Source organism: Betta splendens, chromosome 11 (assembly GCF_900634795.4).
Source record: "Betta splendens chromosome 11, fBetSpl5.4, whole genome shotgun sequence".
Lineage (NCBI taxonomy): Eukaryota > Metazoa > Chordata > Actinopteri > Anabantiformes > Osphronemidae > Betta > Betta splendens.
The window spans coordinates 13157726-13177197 of NC_040891.2; the positions used below are offsets into that span (position 1 = coordinate 13157726).

The window sequence follows — 19472 nt, forward strand, 5'->3', positions numbered from 1 at the left end:
CTTAATTCGCTGGATATGCTGAGTGTACCAGTCCGTTAATTAATTTACTGCGGTACGAGCCTCTCTGTTATGACAATTCACCTCATTCCAGGCAGCAGCTGCTGGGAATCATCTGATGGATCAGACCATCACAGGGTTCGTCACTGAAAAAGCTCCTTCTGTCCTGACACTGCTCACAGCAACACGGCGGCAGGAAACGCGACTTAGTCCACGTTGGTCACGTGCCTTTGGTTGACGATTACTGTTACTAGCGTGTAACAGGTAAATGGGGTTTCCTCCCTGGAGAGAGTGTTGGTACGACCCCGTTTGTCCGGCATGCGGTTTTTCGCGTTGATCGGTGGCGTCAAGTAAGACGAGACTCCAACCGGAAATCAAACTTTCTGCCTTCACAATAATACTGTCGCGTTGACGGTTAGTCGGTAAAAACAAAAAAAACTAAACTTTATTTTTTGTTGCTGTAAATAGAATTATTTTAAAGTCTCATTGTCATTCATATCGCTGTAATTCAAGTCCAAAATGGTATTATTTTGCAAAGTCTAAATAGTGTTGAGGGGTTTTAATTTATTAGATTTTTAATGTATTAGTTTTAATAGAAAACTCTGATTAGGACTATTAAAACGACTTTAAATAGTCTGTTGTTTAATAATTATTTATTTATCAAACCATGTACAAAGATATCATAAACACTACATCACTAACAAAAAGCGTTTACGTCAATGCAAACTGAATAAGATTTCCTACCAGAAACGCTTCAGGTTCTGGGGCTTTATTTTATGTTGAAAATTACTCCCGGAAGTAGGTTTTGTCACACCTTTTACTTTGCTAGATTCACACTCGAGCGTTTTATTCTCACACTGTAGATTTTCCATTGAGCACACGCAGACCCACTGTATTGGATTGACGCTCCAGTTTTACCAACACACACACAGGATTGTGCTTTAACTGAGCCTTTTACATATTTCCCCTGTTTTCAGTCGGACCGTATTTCATTTTTACGTATTTCATCCACTCCGTTCCTCTATTTCGCTTGGATTTTAAAAAGGGCGTGTTTGGGCGATCGGTACCGGGAGTTTCATCTCCTGTACTTGTGCGACTCTGAGGAATGACAGCAACTGGAAAGGGACTGGGAACCGCCTGAATGGAAACAATGGATTATAAGGAGCTTGGGCTTCATTTCGAGGAGAAGCTGACACTAACAGACAAACGTGAGTATGTCACGGTCAGTAGAAAAAATAGGTCATGAATAACGTTACTGTGTAATTAGTGATAGTGGGTTGGTGGAATTAGGAGTCCAGTAATTAAGCATGATTTATTTCCCAACACATTTAATGAATACACCCTAAAATGACAACGTCACAGTTTCTACTTGTTTATTAAACGCACCTTGTTGAGCAATTTCATTTCATCATCCGCTCCACTGCATCCGATCAGATTTCCTTCTCTAAAATGGGGCAAACTGCACGTTTTCGCCTCTTAACTACTGGGCCCAGTCGAACCGTCTGCGTCTCCTGACCCGCACAGAGCCTGGAACTGCTGCACTGAGCGGCGGTCTCCATTACCAAACACGTCAGTGGTGCACAGGGTGAAAATGGCCCACATATATAACCATGCAGCCCTGACACTGGAGAGCTGGGGCATCTGAAGCCAGCCAGATCCCTGCAACGCTCACTCTAATCACCGTGGTCTCCATCTGTGTCATGGGCTCAGATCATTGCTCAGGGGCACGTCGGCAGCCCAGATGACCGGGTGCGGCAGAGGTTACACATCTGCATCTTCAGCTGGTGGTTTGTGCCTCTGGCCGCTTCTCTCCAGCTGAGTGGGTGGAGTCCTGTACATCCACGCATTGAGTATAACCAATGCACGGATTCATATTGTGACTTCGAAATAGGCCCCACTGCTGCAGACATCCGTCACCTTGACCTGTGTAGCGGGAGCGACTTTCCGCTCGGCGGCCCTTCCCCCACAAACACTTGATGGGAAGAGCATCCGTAGGACGGAGGCAGAAGCGTCTGCAGCAGGTTTTCACCACTGCAAAGGCTGCGGTGGTGGTGGTGCTCGATGCGTGTGGGTTTCTGTGTGTTCACGTCATAGCAAGATGAAGAAAAGCACCATAACAGCAGGTCGGCTGTAGTAACTATTATAGTTTTAGTTGTAACTAAGAGCAAAACAGCACACGCATTCATGAATGTGTAATAATGTAATATTACCATAATAACAGGTCCTTAACGAACACAGTCCTGTTTTAATACTTCGACTCTAATGGTTCCTCTGATGGATAAACAATAAGAGCTGCAGTTAACTGGTTTTCCAGTTTTGTGCTTGGTCAACAACAGTGAAAACACAGTCACTGAAGTCATTCTGAACCAAAATATTCATTTACTAGTTTGTTAAGACAAGAAAATACAGCCTTTGAACCATTTAAATGTAGTTCTAGTTATTAGTTTGCAGCGCTCCCACTTTTTCAACCATCTCTCAGCCCCCGTTCTTCCTCGTGACCACGAGTGCAACTCCAGCGGATAAGGCTTATTCAGATGGGAGGCGTCATCCTGTGTGTGTTTGTGAGTCAACTTCCAAGCTGTCTTCAGTCAGGAGCCCTCTGTGCTGGAACCTCTCTGCGGTGCGTTCACTGACAGCCCCAACAAGCCCGCATTGTTCTGCAGTCGACCCGCCGGGCTAAAGGTGGTCGGGGATGAAAAGCGACGTGTGCTGTGCTCCCGGGCCGTCTGCTGAGGAGCTGCAGCTTTCAGCGGGGATGATCAACGCGTGACGGGATCAGGAATGCCGGACGCCGAACTCGGCAGAGGCCTTAGATAAACACCGGCATTCTTTGTCTCTGAGTCCTCTCTGAGAGCTGCCAGCCTCGTTCTTGTCAGGGAAGGAGAGCCGACCGTGGGCTGTTTGTGCAGCCTGGTGTGTCGGCAGAGCTGCGGCAGGTCCTAATCCCATATCAAAGTGATTTATCCAGGACTAAGGGCTGTCCGACCTGTGCTTTAGCCCTAATGCATGAAGACCATCCAAACCCTGCACACACTCGCCCTGACCTCGGGCCTCCTGTCGCACGCCCTGGAACCAGTCACCAGCCTGTTGCTGTGCCTGCTGGCGCTGCAGCAGCCCAGAGCGGAGCGGCAGGTCCGCTTTGAGGAAACCTCGGCCTCCTTTCACATTCGGGGAGTGGCGGAATCGAGCCCGGCCTCTCTCCAAGACCCGACACGTTCAAAGACTCTCTGTCGGCGCCGCACAATGGGAGCGGCGCCGCCTGCTTTACTCTGCCTCTTGTTTCTGCAGGAGTTTGAACTGCTTCTCAGATGAGTGCGTCTCTTTATCCTGATTTGAGCCGTGCTGACGTTTCCAGCCTGTGGCTCGCAGTCAGTCTCAGCCTAAACGCTGAAACTGAGAGAAAGGCATGAGAATTGTACATTTTACAGGTTTTATTCTTGAGTCGTTTCCATTTTTTACATAGTTTCCGTTAGAATCTGAGGCTCCAGTCCTCCTATCAAGTGTGGCTCGGGGGCTCCAGTGCCTCCACGCGCCGGTGGGAGGAGTGGATGTGACTCCAGGAAACAGGCCGGAGCCTTGTTGTGCGCGGAGCGGATCCTCAGAGGCGAAGACGACGGGAGGAGGCACCGCAGCAGCCTTCCTCCCCGAGCTCCACGTCAGCGGCTGTAACTCACGTCCGTGACGACGGAGGGGAGGAAATGCTCCGTTCTGCTGGCGAGCGCGAGGAAGGAGCGCGGATGGAGCTCCCTCACAGCTCATGCTCAGATTAGTCATTTCGCATCCTGCCTTCACAAAGCAGAGCTCGTGAATGGGAGGTTGATATTAATAATCCAGGTTGAGGCATAATCCTGTTAGGAAGCGGACTGAGGCTGAGTTTAGTCATAAAGGGATCTGTCATAAAGATTAGAGTCATTGTAGCGACACCTTGACTATTTCACAGCTAATGACGGCGAAGTAAGGGAAAACGTGGAGGTGTTATTTCTGCTCCAGTTGTTGTAACAGTCCCGTGAATTTGTCCCTAGAGTCTGAGCAGCTCTGCTCTGTAAAGTTAAATATTGATGCTGGGGAGTCGCTTTGATGTCTTACACAGAGCCTGCGGTATTGATTAGGACCCCCGGGCCCAACCGGAGCTAACGAGACGTTGCGTCTTCTCTGTACTTAGGTGTTCCACTGCATCTGTCTGGTCTCTCCTCTGCTCTTTTACCCATGGTGCCTTGCAGCACGGCCTGGGAGTTTGGTTAATTGGTTGCTCCGGCCTCAGGGGAGCCACTGGCTGAGAACCTTTCTGCTGCTTTGAAGTGCATGACTGTGCTCGTGTGTGTCCAACAGCCCTGATACATTTGATGCTTACTTACACTCAGTCACACGACCTGCAGCCTCTAATATTAGAGCACCGTTTATGGCTTGTTGCCTGGAGACGGTGCGATGGCAAATGCATTTAATGTGGGCGGCAGGACAACAAATATCATTATATCATTATTTGATCTGGACGTGACCTTCAGCGGCCGAACACGCAGCACAGGGGAGACTTTCTCTTAGTTGTGTGACTTTCCGTCATCATGTGCTGCATCACATGATCCCTTCCTGTTTTCTTGCTTTCATTCTAAGAAGAGTGAAGGATGGAAGCCCAGCATAGTTCAGTGCAGCTACAAATAAAACGTCTGCGTCTTCGCACGCTATGAGCGCAGCTTTAAGGACCTCGGTTTGTTGTGCTGCTGCGACGGCGGCTGAAATCAGAGCTCAGCTCAGATGAAACTCAGACCGTCAACACAGCGACTCCGCTGCCAGGCCCACATTAGTCAGACACACGCAGTCATGTCCTACTTATGAAGTCCAAAACAAGTGAGCGGCGGCTGGGATGCGTGTGTTTTTACTGAAACTCTCAGAGTCATTCGACAAACACAGGTATTACTTCAAGCTTCCTGTGCTCGTCACAGTGACTCATTAGGCCGTGGTGCTCGTGCTGCTGGTGCTGAACCCTCGCATTGCTGCCTTCCTGCTGTGCTGTCGCGCTGATGACCTCACGACGCTGCAGCCTGAGTCAGGGAAGAGAAACTCCCTGACAACGGTCAAAACAAACCAAGTCCCAGCTACTTCCCTCTGTCTAAGAAAAGCTGCTGTCACCCTTTAAATTGCTCCAGAAAGCTTCACTCGACCGACTTCCTTTTAGTGATGAAGAGGAAGAACTGAATAATGAATGGACGCGGTATTTGTGATCCATGCGTAGCTCAGTTAGAGTCTCTGTGACTTCACCTGGACGTCCCTCTGGCTGGCACCACTTTTACCCTGATGCCTTTGAGCTGCTTCTGTTCTTAGTTAATATTTTTAATTCCAGGTTTTCTGACAGTCAGTGTATTAAGATCAAGGATAAAAGGCCCAGAATGGACCTTGGCCGTTTCTTCAGGATGCTCTGGGCGCAGACTAAAGGAGTGAAATGTCCCATCATGCATTTTGTGTCACTACTAGAATGCCTGCAGCCGTCATGTACAGCTTTGGAAACGCTTAATAGCGTTTGAATTTAAAGCCACTCATCTGGAAACATAAAAATCTAAGCTAGCGCCACTAAAAGTTATATTGTTATATATTATATTCTTAAGCCATCAAGGCGTAATTGGCGTCAAGGCTCGGTTCACGTCCGGTCAGAACCAAACACACAATGCTGCGAGTCCAACAGCTGGGGGACTTTTAAAATGGAGCTTGTATCTCGTAGTATTTTCCCTTCGGTGACAACTGGAGCTCATTACTGACACAGCTGCTCGTCTGCAGGCCTCAGCGTGCGAGCGCGGGGCCTGAAGTCTCCCTGTGTCGTCGGACGCCGTTCGCGCGTTGACATTTTGTTCCTGGTGGGTTTTTTTTCACGCATGCTTCATTCTGGACTGTGTAACCTTTTCGTCGACTCCGCCCTCTAGGTTTTAGTGTTTTTTTGCTGTGGTTTTCTGGGTGACATTACTTGGCCATTACCTCATGCTCTGCCCTGCTGAGGCTCATGTTTGGGCTTTTGTTGCTCCCAGGAATGTTCTTCCTCTGTTTTTCCCTGGGGCGTGTTTCCCTGAAGCGTTTCCGTCCGTTCTGTCCTTAGAGGAAGACATCATACGAGCGCCCTCACACACAGCAGCCGCTCGCTGCCTTCTGCAGGAATCTGTTTGTTCATGGAGCTAGAAACGATGAGACCTTATGCTGTTGCTATGACGACACATTGCATATGTGAACGCGTTCTCTTTTGGCTGATTCTCTTCACGCTCCTCGTCTGGTGCGGACGCATATTTGTGCTATGGACGCGTGCAGGAGGAATGGGAATGCCACAGATTCCTGAGGTCGAGCCCAACCCAGATCCAACATGTCCCACTCATCACTCACACACACACACACACACACACACACACACACACACACACACACACACACACACACACACACACACACACACACACACACACACAATAGACCGTGACCTGCTTCACATGGACATCTGCTCCATCTTTAATCACGTATATACAATATAAAGTACATGCTATATTGTACATACACAGATAGATGTACTGCATTGTGTGTATATGTCGTATTATAGTTAATGTTTACAGTGTAAACATTTTAAAGGGAATACATTTGAGTTTAGGCATATTTGTGTCACTTTGGAGGAATTAGGGAGTAAATTAAAGGGAACTGAATACTGGAAATAGAAACATTTATAACATTCTATTGTGACGCTACTGCTTCTGAGTTTGCAGCTGTTTTCAGGGACAACTTGAGGAAATGTTCTGCATTTCTTAGTGGCCTCCGTTCATTAGCTGCCTGAGAGCAGAGTTTCTACGTCATAAACCAACCCGTTTGGACCCACTTTGCTCTTTGTTCCGTTACTGGTTCAGACATGTTTGTGCCAGATGGATTCTACCAGACGTTGAGTTGTGTGGTAAATCTGGTGCTGTCCCAAGGTGCCTGGACAGAAGCCCGTCCCTTTTATGGCCGACATGCCCAGCGTGGTGCTTACTGCTATTTATAAACCCAGAGTCTGTCACAGTGGCACAGAAACCTGAGACGCGGCGAGAACCCGTCACGCTCAAACTGTGTTTCTGTGCTAAACGCACTCTGTCACTGAGTCTGGGTTGTTGTTGTGCTTGATCATCGCTCCTTTTTGGGAGCGCTCCTACAGAAAACGCACAACCACACCCACAGTGTAATTATGGTCAAAACCAGCTGGAGTCAGCGCTGTTTTCTGCACATGCACGACAATGACCATGAGACCATGGGAGATGAAAGAGCCCAGATATAAGCATGAAATGACAACACTTATAAGAATAAATAATGAAACACAGACAATGCTATTATATCTGATACAAGGTAAATGGTGTTACAGTGGTTGTGTAATCATTGGGACGATGTTTATTCAACATATTTAAAAGTGTATAAATTCTAGGAAAGGAATTCATGTAATTCTGCTTAACTGCATTGTTGCCTCGGTTCCTTTAAAGCCACATAAAGCTGGTAAACTGATCAAATTCAAGGAGTCAGACACACTGGGTGAACAAGTAATCTCCTCGTGTAAGGAGGAGCCCTGCAATCCTCTTTCTGCTAAACCCTAATCCTTTTTTCGACATGAGGTAGGAACATGATCCGCATCCTTTTCCGATGCGGTCGCTCCCAAACACAAACGCACGTTGGCGTCCTGTCCCTCCGTTACTGTTGTGTGCAGTGAAGAACAGTGGGGCGGCTGGACGGGAGCCCGGCGTTAATCTGTGATTTATGTGGTTCGGTGAGCGTTTGGACGAGTCTGAGGGGAGAGTCACGCTCCATCTGCCTATTGTCGTCTGCCTGGAGAGGACGGGATCCCACCTTGTGTCCAGGCTTCTGCTGTTCAGATGTTCTCCTATCATTAGAACAGGCTTCCAGTCCTTTCCTCATGGATCGCACACCTTGAAGAACAGCACACTGTCCCTTCTGCTGCTGCGCTCCCTCCCCTCCATGCAGCGCTGCAGCAGTGTCACCGCTTCCCGTGTGACGGGATGCAGGAAGGAAGCGAGGATTAAGCCCATGATTCCCCATTCAGAACCAATTAAGACTCAAACCTGGTGGTAGATTTCAAATGCCCTGCCCCAGAGTCCAGTAGATATTTATTTTGTCTGAGGGAAGCAGTTCATCGTGAAACCTGGAACAGGATCTTTCTTTTTGTTGAGCTGAAGAGGCTCACGGGACGCAGTGGTTAAAAGGGGGTTTGTTTTGACCTGTGGCGACGTCGTGGGAGTTTACAGATCATTTTAAGTGTCCCTGTGGGTGTAATTAATCAATTCATCACTAATTATCCCCGTGTGGAAGCACTTCTTCTAAAACGTTCACAAACATCTGTAGTGTTTTCATTCTCTGCTACAGGATGAATCCATGTGTTTTAGTCGCTCTGTGTTTTACACCTTCAGCTCACTCAAAACAAATCCAGATCCGTTCCCACACGAGTGTCTCACCTGCTGCTGGTGTTGTAACGGCCCCTCCTCACCTCGACTGACGGCGTGTGAAAAGGATGTTAATGATTTCTAATGAGACAGGAGTGGTGCTAATGAGAACGTTGCATGATTCTAGTGGAGTGTTTATTGCCAGTGACACACAAAGTGGGTGAATGGAGATGTTTGTATTAACCGAGCTGTCGTTCTCCGTCCTCGCGTCCAGCTCTGCCTCTGCAGACGGACCCTCAGTGTCCGAGGAAGGAGCTCCTGACTCCCAACGACTCCGCCATCACGGACCTCTCCTCCAGAACAGACTCCAGCCCCAAAAGTGAGACGCCCAGCAAGACGGAGGAGTCCTCCAGGACAGATGTCCGGCCGAGCACCCCGGGCAGCGGCGGCAGCCCTCAGCCCAAGAAAGGTCCCATCACCCTTGTTTGTCCTGCTTTACGGCTTTCGGTTAAAATGGGTTCACTTTTGTCCTGTATGTATCCTCTGTGACATGTTGTCGTTACTGAAATATGAATATGTCATTATTTGTCTATAGATTCAATGAGCTCAGAGCAGCGACAGAAACTGGCCAAGGAGCGGCGGGAGGAGCGAGCGCGCTACATCGGTAAGAAGCCGCCAGCACTGACTGTGATGAAGCACGAAGCCTCAGAGTCCTGTCACTAACGTCATGCATGGACGCCCACCGCTTCTATTGTACTCTGCTCTCAACCCTTTCCGTGTGCTCTGACGCTTGTTGACGTCTCTTGTTTCTCCTCTCACGGCTCTCAGAACAGCAAACCCAGCTGCAAGGTAAGGGACTTCACCGAGACCCGCTGGCGCCGCAGGGGAACACTCGCGGCCATGACGCGGGTCTCACCCCCCCCCACGCGGCCGGAGCCCGGCCTCCGACCGCCTTTTGCTTTTCTCTCATCATCAGTGAAACGTATGAACCCTGTGAGCCTCCAGTGGAGGCGTGCTTTGTTGTTTTGCTCCCAGCATGCACGTCCCATATCTGTAATCGTGGCTTCATGCTCCGGCTGCAGAACACAACGCAGCGTGATGATAATGCGCGGCTTTCTCAGAGCAGCCCATCAGCAGATCTCGGTGGGCGTTTCCCTGCAGCGGCGCCGCTCGCGGCCGGAGGCGCTCGGCGTCAAAAATGAGCCGTCATTAGCGTGAACCGCGACCGGCCTTCTCAGACAGATTACGTTTAATTACCACCTTCATTAGCATCAATAATGTGGTCACGCTGCAGCCACGCCACAGTCACAGAGGAACTGTTATCGGGGATCTCAGCTGCAGCTGCTCTGGGATCAGTTGAGTTTGCTGCAGTCTGAAGCTGTGATAATAAACATTGTCATATTTTCTCATCTCCACAGAGATGATGGAGCCAGTAAAGCGTTTGCGTTGCACGTGCTTCACGCTTGCAGCATGTAACCCACCCACCTTATCCGCTTACCCCTTCGCCGCGTACGCGCTGAGATGAATATCAGAGAAAGAGCGAACAGCGGTGGCAGCTTCATTTACGAGGATCAATTGCTGTTTAATTGCTCCTCTACGAAATGAGCCACAGCAGCGTCTGTGCAAAGAAGACGTGGCATCTGCAGGGAGCTGCTGTAAACGCCAGCAGGACACCTCTGCTTATTTACTGTTGGAAGGAACACTTCCATCTGCTTCATCTGTGGAGCTGAGCTCCAAGAAAAGCTGGAGGTGATGAATCATTTCTCCATCCTCTCTTTGTGACTCCTCAGCAGCGAAAAAGGCCCAGTGGCTGGAGAAGGAGGAGAAGGCCCGGCGCCTGAGGGAGAGTCAGCTGGAGGATCGCCGGAGGAAGCTGGAGGAGCAGCGGCTGAAGGCGGAGAGACGCCGAGCGCTGCTGGAGGAGAAGCAGAGGCAGAAACTAGAGAAGAACAAGGTGAGAAACACGCACACACACACACACACACACACACACACACGCACGCGTTCGTACAGCGTCGCACTAAACTCCCCACTCACCGTCCTCCAGGAGCGATACGAGGCCGCCATCAAGAGGTCCACGAAGAAGACGTGGGCCGAGATCCGGCAGCAGCGCTGGTCCTGGGCGGGCGGCCTCAACCAGACCTCGCGCCGAGAAAGTGAGTCTGAGCTCAGTCACGCTGACGAGACCAACATCACGTAATGCTCCGAATGATGCAATTCAGGGAAACGGCCCGCGAAGAAGCAGAGGATCGAGACCTTAAAGCGCCGGAGTCTGTGTTTTTTTGGCCAAAACGGGCTTTGAGGTGTCACTTCCCCGCATGTGAAGTCAGCAGCAGCCAGGATTAAAGAGCGTGAGTCGTGTCTGTCTGAGCGATGAGCTAATTCCAGAGTTCAGGCCGACGCGGAGGCTGCGTCTGACACCGAGGTCAAGCTTCTCGCCCACAGAGTGTGAGAGCTGCTGAATGTGAGCGCGTGTGATGTTGAGGGCAGTATTTGCTTCAGAAAGTGGGATCTATCCAGTACCTACCACACCCTTCCCATGCTTACCTCAGACCTTCTCCCCGCCCCTCCTCCCCCTCGTCCCGGGCGGCGGTGAGTCCGGGCCTGTTGTGGGCCCTCAGACGGGCCCTCAGACGGGCCGCTTGCACCCAGCTGGCTTGTGAACAGTTGTTGTGTGTTGCGTTCTCTCCGGTGCAGGCAGATGCTCGGCCTCCACGGTCAACTTGCCCAGACAGGTGGACCCTGTCATTAACAACAGGCTGTCCAAGTCCTCGGCCACGCTCTGGAACTCCCCCAGCAGAAGTAAGGACGAGCCGGCGTCAGTGTCCACCAGGCCTCCTCCTCCTCCTCCTCCTCCTCCTCCTCCTCCCGCTCCCCTTTCCTTTTCATCCCCTCCCTCCTCCTCTAATCTGGTTTTGGTTTTCGTTATTATTGCTGTTATAACTGTCGTCTTTGGTGGCTGCCTGCCTGCCTGTGCTTGGTGACTGGTCATTTACCACCCACCCCCCACTCGTCTCACGGACTCATATGCATTGTGGCCTTTAATTTCAGTTGGTGGTGGTTGTTGATTTGCGTCTCTCCTGCATTTTGGATCAGCCTTGGTTTCACCTCGACATCACTGAGCCATAGTTTGTGATTTACGTTGATACGTGTGATTCTCAGGTTCCGTTTCCATGCTGTCACTCTTCGGTTGTCCCTGTGTGGTGGTGGATATGATATGATACTGTGGCTGAATGCACAGGAGCTCTTCTTTACAGTGTGGATGCTTTACACAGCGTCAGATATGAGATTTGTTAGAATGTGTTTAGATTCTAACTCTATATGTAGTTTCTACCTTTACAGTTACATCACAACTCGTATGTTTATTATAACTGTGTCTGAAACCTTAGCTCAGCTAAAAGGCTACTGTTGCTTGAGATTTGCTACTATATGAGCTTGTAACAGAAAAACAACATGTAAATAATTATTTAGCAAAGTCATTATTTTATTTCTTGAAGGAAAATCGTTTTCTGTATGTCCTAAAACCAAAATGTTATCTAATGATGATGAAAAATGTCAATGGAAGTTCAGAAGTCATTATATTTCCTGAAAAACGTTTACTATTTAATTTTAATCTAACAATACTTGAATTATTGAGTTATAAGGGTTCAACCTCTGGGGACCATAAATATCAGATGTTTCAGTGTTTACTGAGTGGTAGAAAGCCAGAATTTGTTAAGATACGTTTGTGTCAGCAGTAGTTAATAATCAAACTCATTTCCTCCTTACTTTAAGTTGCTACATGCTACAGCACCGTCTTCATCCCATAATATGTCCTATTACCCACAGTGCAATCAGCAGTTCAGCTCGGCAGCGTTTCTCGTCCTCTGTGACCACTAACGCAGACGCTCCCATCCTTCAGGCCTGAGACTAAGGCACAATCTTCCCAGAGCCACAGCCGTGAGTCGTTGCTGCTGTTTCGTGCACGTCGCAGCAGTAACAGTCTGTGACTGAGGGAACTCCTATAGATGCAGGCGTCAATCTCCCTCCAGGTGAACAGCGAGCACCAGGCAGCGGCTCAGCCTCCTTTTTGCCGCATTGGAGAAAGAGGAGGAGGAGAGAATCCACTGTTGCCTAGCAACAGGAGGCGGCTGCGTTATCGGTTAGTCATAAAACATGTGAATAGGCGACGTGACGGGCTGTGCTGCCGATAACAGAGCTCCCACCTGACAGCGCCGCTGTGAATGCACTGCTGCCGTCGGTGATGGCGTCCGCGCACGTGAACGCGGCGAAGCGGAACACGGGCGAAAGACGAGCACGCGAGGGGCCGCACGAAGCGACCTCATGGTGGAAGAGTCAGTCCATGAGGTGGCTTAAGCCCAGAGGCCTGTGTTTCACTGTGGCCATGAGTTTTAGACAGACGTTTCAAATATCACACTAGAGTGAATTGTTGCGTTACGCATTCACACATTCACAGACGGACGCTTCATCTCGGGGATTCTGTCTGCTTTGCTGACGTCTCGGTGCGTGTGCTGTCTTTTCCACCCATCATGTTAAAGCATTGGACCTCACTGCGGAATCCTCATGTCGAGCTGTAATAACAGAGCGGCTCCTTTATTGGAGCAACACTGAACTCATCAGCGCTGACTGCAGCTGTGTGTAAGTGGGCTCCAGTCATCAGACACGCGGGTGTTTGTGTCACTGTGAGTGGTCAAAATGAACTGTCTGCCGCTGAAAGTGGCTCATCTTGGTTCATCGTGTGATCACTTTATGGCCCACGGTATCAGCTGTGTGTCAGACCGTTACTTTCATCCACGTGTGTGTGTGTGAGCGTGTGTGTGTGTGTGTGTGTGTGTGTGTGTGTGTGTGTGTGTGTGTGTGTGTGTGTGTGTGTGTGTGTGTGAGTGTGTGACCGTGCCCGTGTGTGTGAGCGTGCCCGTGTGTGTGTGAGCGTGCCCGTGTCTGTGTGTGTGTGTGAGAGTGCCCGTGTGTGTGTGAGCGTGCCCGTGTGTGTGTGTGTGTGTGTGTGTGTGTGTGTGACCGTGCCCGTCTGTGTGTGTGTGTGTGTGTGAGCGTGCCCGTGTGTGTGTGTGTGTGTGTGTGACCGTGCCCGTCTGTGTGTGTGTGTGTGTGTGTGAGCGTGCCCGTGTCTGTGTGTGTGTGTGAGCGTGCCCGTGTGTGTGTGTGTGTGTGTGTGACCGTGCCCGTCTGTGTGTGTGTGTGTGTGTGAGCGTGCCCGTGTCTGTGTGTGTGTGTGAGCGTGCCCGTCATCCTGCGTGGGCCCGTCTGACAGCCTTCCTCTCGTGTCAGCCCGCAGCCTGCGCCTCAGCCCGTGGGAGAGCCGCATCGTGGAGAGGCTCATGACCCCGACGCTGTCCTTCCTGGCGCGCAGCCGGAGCGCCGCCGCCCTTCTCAACAGCAGCGACTCCCGTGAGTGTGAAGCCCTGATGTGACCTCTCTGTTGTAACAAGGAAGCGGCGTGAAGTCAGCTGAGATCCAGCTTTAAGCTAAACAAGCTAACAAAACCCAACTCTGATGTAAACAAGAGCATGAATCAGAAAACATTACCTTTGTTGGGTTGATTCCTGTGGCGCTGGTCGTCGCTGCAGCCGTGTTGCTCCCCTGTCTGTTCTCTGCATGCTGGTCTGGGTGAGAGCCCCGACCCCCGACCCCTGACCCCGGCCCTCCCGCCCTCTCTGCATGTCCGTGTTCCACCCAGACTCACACCACTGCTCCCGTTCAGCCTCCGCCAGCCCGCTGAACGCCTGCTCCCACCAGCACCCGCACCCGAGCACCGCCGAGCGCTGGAGGGCGTCCTCCGCCAGCACGCCGGACATCACCCAGCGCCAGCGCCGGCGGAACTCCACCCCGGTGGGCCAACTCTCTGCCTTTCCATGTTTAATGTTGAGGCGAACTGGTGTTTTAACAAGCAGGTGTAACCGCTGGTTGGTCTTTTGCCCCTTGCTTTTATAAGGTGGATAAAAAGAAGAAAGAGAAGAAAGACAAGGAGAGAGAGAACGAGAAGGAGAAGAACGCGCTCACAAAAGACAAAGTACAGAAGAAGAGGCAGACGACGTCACCCGCCACCACGACCCAGAGGTCCAGACCGGAGATCAGGTAACGCTAAATATAGACAAGTGGCAAAGATGGAGCAGGTTGATGAAGGTGCTGTCAGACGTGGGCTCCGTCTGAATGTGGGTTTCAGCTCCAGTCCCTCGTATCTTCCACTTGACCTAGTTACCGTCATTACCTCCACTCCTTCTCCTTCTCGTAATTCACCCTTTCTGTCTCCTGCCTTCTGCTCAGCACCCCGAAGCCCAGAAACAGACCCCCGTCGCCCGCGGCCCCCAAAGGCCGGCCCCTGTCCCCCCTGGTGCCAGCAGCAGCAGCAGCAGCAGCCGCGGCCGCGTCCAGGACGCCCGCGGCCAAGAAGACGCCTCCGCCCGGCACCAGGGCCCGGCCCAAACGGGCCCAGACGCCCGCCAGGGTACAGCCCCAGGCCGTCGCTGCGGTCGCCGTGGAAACAAGCCCTGAACCCAAGCAGCCCGACACGCCACAGGAGAAGAGTGAGTGTTGCCATGGAGATGACATCCGGGCCAGCACACGGCGTGAACGATGGCTTCACCTGTCGTCTCTTTTCCAGGCTCCAGTCATGTTCCTGCCATCGTGGTCTCCTCCGCACCGGTTACTCCTCCCTCCCTCAGCCCGCCGGTCGCATCCTCTGCAGGCGCGCCGGTCGTGACGCTGACGGCCTCGGCCACCTCCCCCGTAGCCGCCTCCCCCGCAGCCTCCTCCCCCGTAGCCGCCTCCCCCGTAGCCGCCTCCCCCGTAGCCGCCTCCGTGAGCGGTCCCGCTCCTCCCAAGCCGTCGGCCGGCACCAACGACCCGGAGGAGGCCGCTCGCGTCCTGGCAGAGAAGCGCAGGCAAGCTCGGGAGCAGCGGGAGCGAGAGGAGCAGGAGCGTCTGGAGCAGGAGCAGAAGAACAGGTCGGGTCATATCAGAACCAGCAAATGTAAACACACAAACGCCGTAGCATGTGAAACGCTCTGCAGTGAACCTCCCACTCAATGGAGCACACGGCTGCTCAGCCTTTCCTTCACTGAATGCTGAATGACACACACTCACCATCTTCAGGGTCCTGCGCGAGGAGGCCATGGTCCGGGAAGCGGAGGAGAGAAAACGCAGGGAGGAGGAGGCTCGGTTCATGGCAGAGCAGCAGCGCCTGAGAGACGAGGCCCAGCGGGCTCTGGAGGAGAAGGAGACGCAGGAGGAGAACGAGAGGATGCAGAGACAGGTGAGGGGGACACACAGATGACCTACGCTCAGCCCTGTCCCTGAATGCCTCACCACACAGATGACCTACGCTCGGCCCTGTCCCTGAATGCCTCACCACACAGTTGCACTCGGTCCTGTCCCTGAATGCCTCACCACACAGTTGCACTCGGTCCTGTCCCTGAATGCCTCACCACACAGATGCACTCGGTCCTGTCCCTGAATGCCTCACCACACAGTTGCACTCGGTCCTGTCCCTGAATGCCTCACCACACAGATGCACTCGGTCCTGTCCCTGAATGCCTCACCACACAGATGCACTCGGTCCTGTCCCTGAATGCCTCACCACACAGTTGCACTCGGTCCTGTCCCTGAATGCCTCACCACACAGTTGCACCCGGTCCTGTCCCTGAATGCCTCACCACACAGATGCACTCGGTCCTGTCCTTGAATGCCTCACCACACAGATGACCTATGCTCTGTATCGGCCCAGATCACATTTCCATGATACCGTATTGAATGTGGCAGCACTAGATCTGTGACATGAGGCTTTAGGCGTATGTGTTGTGACCATTTAGTCCCTGACTGCATTTCTTTAAATGATCATGTCTATTATTTCAGTGAAGCCAGACACAGATCATCACTTTTATTTAACTGTAAAAAACCTAAATATTTTCCATTAAGCAACATGATGATCCCCACATGCAGTAAGTCCATTTACCATCTGTCCAGATTAATGCATTGGAGCTGTGGAGGTGGGGGGTGATGCTTTACTGTACCCGAGCCCAAACATCGGCCCGCTCCGACTCCCTCACCCCTGGTGCTGTCTGGCATCTGGACAGATTAAAGCAGTAAATGCGCCGCTGCCGCTGCAGACGGAGTGTGTCATGGTGAGCCCGACTGGTCAGAGGCCCCTTGTCTGCCCGGCGGATGCCAGCTGGTGACCTCCATAGTGTTGGAGCACGGGCTGAGGGAGCCATTGTGACCAGACAGATAGTGACAGATAGCGACAGGCATCACGCACTCGGCTGTGCAGCACCAGACCTCGATGCACTCAGCAACGCTCAGCTCCTCCTCTCAGCCTCATTGTAGCAGCTACCTCATATTTAACACTTTGTTTCTGCTGCAGTGAACTGGGAGGACTGGGTTATTTTGTATTAGACTGTGGTTTAACAGCAGGTGTTTTGACCTCGGCAGATGTGAATAATGACACACATTAATTTGCTTTTAATTGTTAGTCTAAACTCGTTCGCATGGCTTTTACTGAACATACATGTAATGGAGTTACTGACATTCTGCAGAGCAGAATGAGGGTGCGCTGCCATCTAGTGGTTGAGCTCATATTTGATTATTAGTATAAAAAATTTTCCAAATGACCGCAAGAGTCTCTGTGATCTGCTTTTAAACACAGAATTCCTGCTTCCACAGACGGACAGACAGGACGTGCTGTGTTATTACCACCTATGTTCATTTCACATTAACGTTTCTGTTTGCTCCATTCAGAGAGAGGAGGCCGAAGTCCGAGCCCGCGAGGAGGCCGAGCGCCAGCGCCTGGAGAGGGAGAAGCACTTTCAGAAAGAGGAGCAGGAGCGTCTGGAGAGGAAGAAGGTGAGAGCGGAGCTCCTGGCTCAGATAAACCTGCTCACATGACGTAAATCTGGCTGATCCGTCTGTTTGGTCTGCACAGCGCCTCGAGGAGATCATGAAGAGGACCCGGAAGAGCGACGCAGGAGAGAAGGTCAGTGTTTTATTCATGTTCAACAGGCTTCTGGAAGCTAAACATCCTGATCCTGTTGAAATAACCAGAGATTCTGTTCCACAGAAGGACGTCAGAGTCTCGGCACAGGTCAACGGCAAAGACACAGAGCTCAACAAAGGTACTGATACCTTTCATTAAAGTTATGAGTTACCGCCTCGGTGGAGTCATTTTGTCAACTTTGCTGTTTTTTGCAGCTCCTGGAAACCTGCAGAGCCCCGACGCGGCGCCCCTCGGCCCGGCACAGGGAGTTTCCGGGCCCGTGGCGAACGGCGTCCAGCTGACGGCTCATCAGAACGGCGTCGCGGCCAATGGGGAGGCAGCCGACTTCGAGGAGATCATCCAGCTGAAGAACGGTAACCCCGGGCAACAGCAGAGCGGCCTGGTCGGCGAGCCCATCATGGCGTTCGAGGGCGGAGAGCCGTTCCTGATGAAGACGGGTCCCATGAAGCCGCAGCACGTCGCAGGTACAGTAACGACTGAAGGCCGAACCCATCAGTGAGAACAACGTTTGCTTTAAAGTGTTTAACGCCTTTCATCCAGCGCTGAGCTCGAGTTCTCACTCAGATCCAGGAGATGGCAGCAGTGCCTCGAAACACCTGCAATTCAGATTCATATGTGACTCTCCGTGTCAGAGTAATTCCCACAGGAAAGCGAACAGAGCAGCGAAGCTTTTCTGAAATAGAAACCGAACGGTTGTCACATTCTTCATTCCTTCACGCACCGCACAAACAGAGGCAGCGCTGCCTTGTCAGTCGTGACTGAGCGCATGTGGTCGTCTCCTGCAGAGGTCCTGTGAGACGCACGCTCCACCGCGGCGGCGCAAACGCACAGTGCCAAACAAGCAACCAACCCGCATCCAGAATCCACCGGAGGAGACGAGCGCTGCCTGCAAAGTCATGACAACTCATCTACAATAATAATGTTACAAAGGCTACAAGCATTCTCTGTCTTCACTGCGTGTCATGGTGCAGCATTTGTCGAGTTTTATGAAATGTCACATGCAGACTTTACGGTGCACCTTAAAGAAACTGACTGTGTAACTATTTTAGAAAATACAGTGTAAGACTCTGGAAATCCATAATATTTGACAATGGTTGTTCTTATTACCATCGTTATGATATTGTTATTGTTATCTTAAGTTGAACAGTGTGTGTGTGTGTTTGTTGTTTTAGTCTTGAGTTATTTAACACAGGGAGCATTGTGAGGACTGGACACAGACGGTTTATGTAAATGTAAAATGAGCCCGGCTGCCTCCTGTTACAGGAGACTGTGAAATAAAGCTTTATGAAAGGGACCGGGCCCACGAGCATTTATTCACGCTGCTGTCAAAATATTAGCACGACATGAAACCTGGACCTTTAAGCAGTGGCTGCACGTTAATATTGGCTATCATTTGAAACAGTGGAGGAGGATGCTTTTAGCAGCAGCCTGTGTGAGGCATCAACGGCGTCTGCTGGAGCTGGAACACAGTCTAGCAATCAAATATTAAAACCGCCGTGTCCGCGTTGGGCCCGGTCCTCGCTGCCCGGTACCTGGCCTCGGTCGCGGGGCATCTGCCACAGGCCCGTCATCGTATCGGATGTCTCACTAAATACACTGGAGCTTCTTGTGCCGCGACCGCGCTGCCGTGTGGCACAGAGATGCGATTGTAGACCGATGGAGGACATTTTGTCTGTGTGTGTTTGCGTTGGTTTGGATGGCGCCTTTATAATTGGAACGCTCACTCACCACACAACAGTGGAAATAATGAGGCTTTATGTACTTCTCTGAGTACTTTAGACAATATTAACACACATGTACACGTATTCTACTGGTTTACCGTGAGCGCTTGTATTTGCCTGTACCGTGTTTCAGGTCCAGGTCCCGTTGCTGATTTATTCCCCAGTCAGTGTGGGGCCAAAGATAGAAGTAGTTGTGTCTCTGAATAGACGCAGGCTTCTAGCTGCTCCAACTGACGCTGGACTGGGGCCAAAGGCAACAGGACACAAACTAAAGCATATGTCATGTAGGTGATTCAGATCACTGCTCCATCACATGACAAATGAAATGAGGTCACTTGCATGTATAAATGATGCTGAACCTTT

General features: G+C 51.3%; 1 protein-coding gene across 6 annotated transcripts; it reads left to right on the forward strand.

Moving 5' to 3' along the window:
• Window positions 1-841: 841 nt before the first annotated feature.
• LOC114866247 (MAP7 domain-containing protein 1-like) lies at window positions 842-18682 on the forward strand. Of its 6 annotated transcripts, none has more exons than XM_029167985.3 (18): window positions 842-1205; window positions 8653-8847; window positions 8974-9042; window positions 9207-9227; window positions 10169-10332; window positions 10426-10534; window positions 11076-11180; window positions 13668-13787; window positions 14101-14228; window positions 14332-14474; window positions 14664-14923; window positions 15001-15343; window positions 15492-15651; window positions 17133-17237; window positions 17317-17367; window positions 17452-17506; window positions 17583-17852; window positions 18174-18682. In XM_029167985.3, exons 1-18 carry the CDS (start codon window positions 1139-1141, stop codon window positions 18182-18184), a joined length of 2376 nt encoding a protein of 791 aa, XP_029023818.1. In that variant the 5' UTR covers window positions 842-1138; the 3' UTR covers window positions 18185-18682. The 6 variants fall into 6 exon arrangements, with proteins under 6 accessions (XP_029023818.1, XP_029023819.1, XP_055368664.1 ...); XM_029167983.3 differs by having other exon boundaries at window positions 873-1205; window positions 14077-14228; XM_029167986.3 differs by lacking the exon at window positions 11076-11180 and having other exon boundaries at window positions 14077-14228.
• Window positions 18683-19472: the final 790 nt, after the last annotated feature.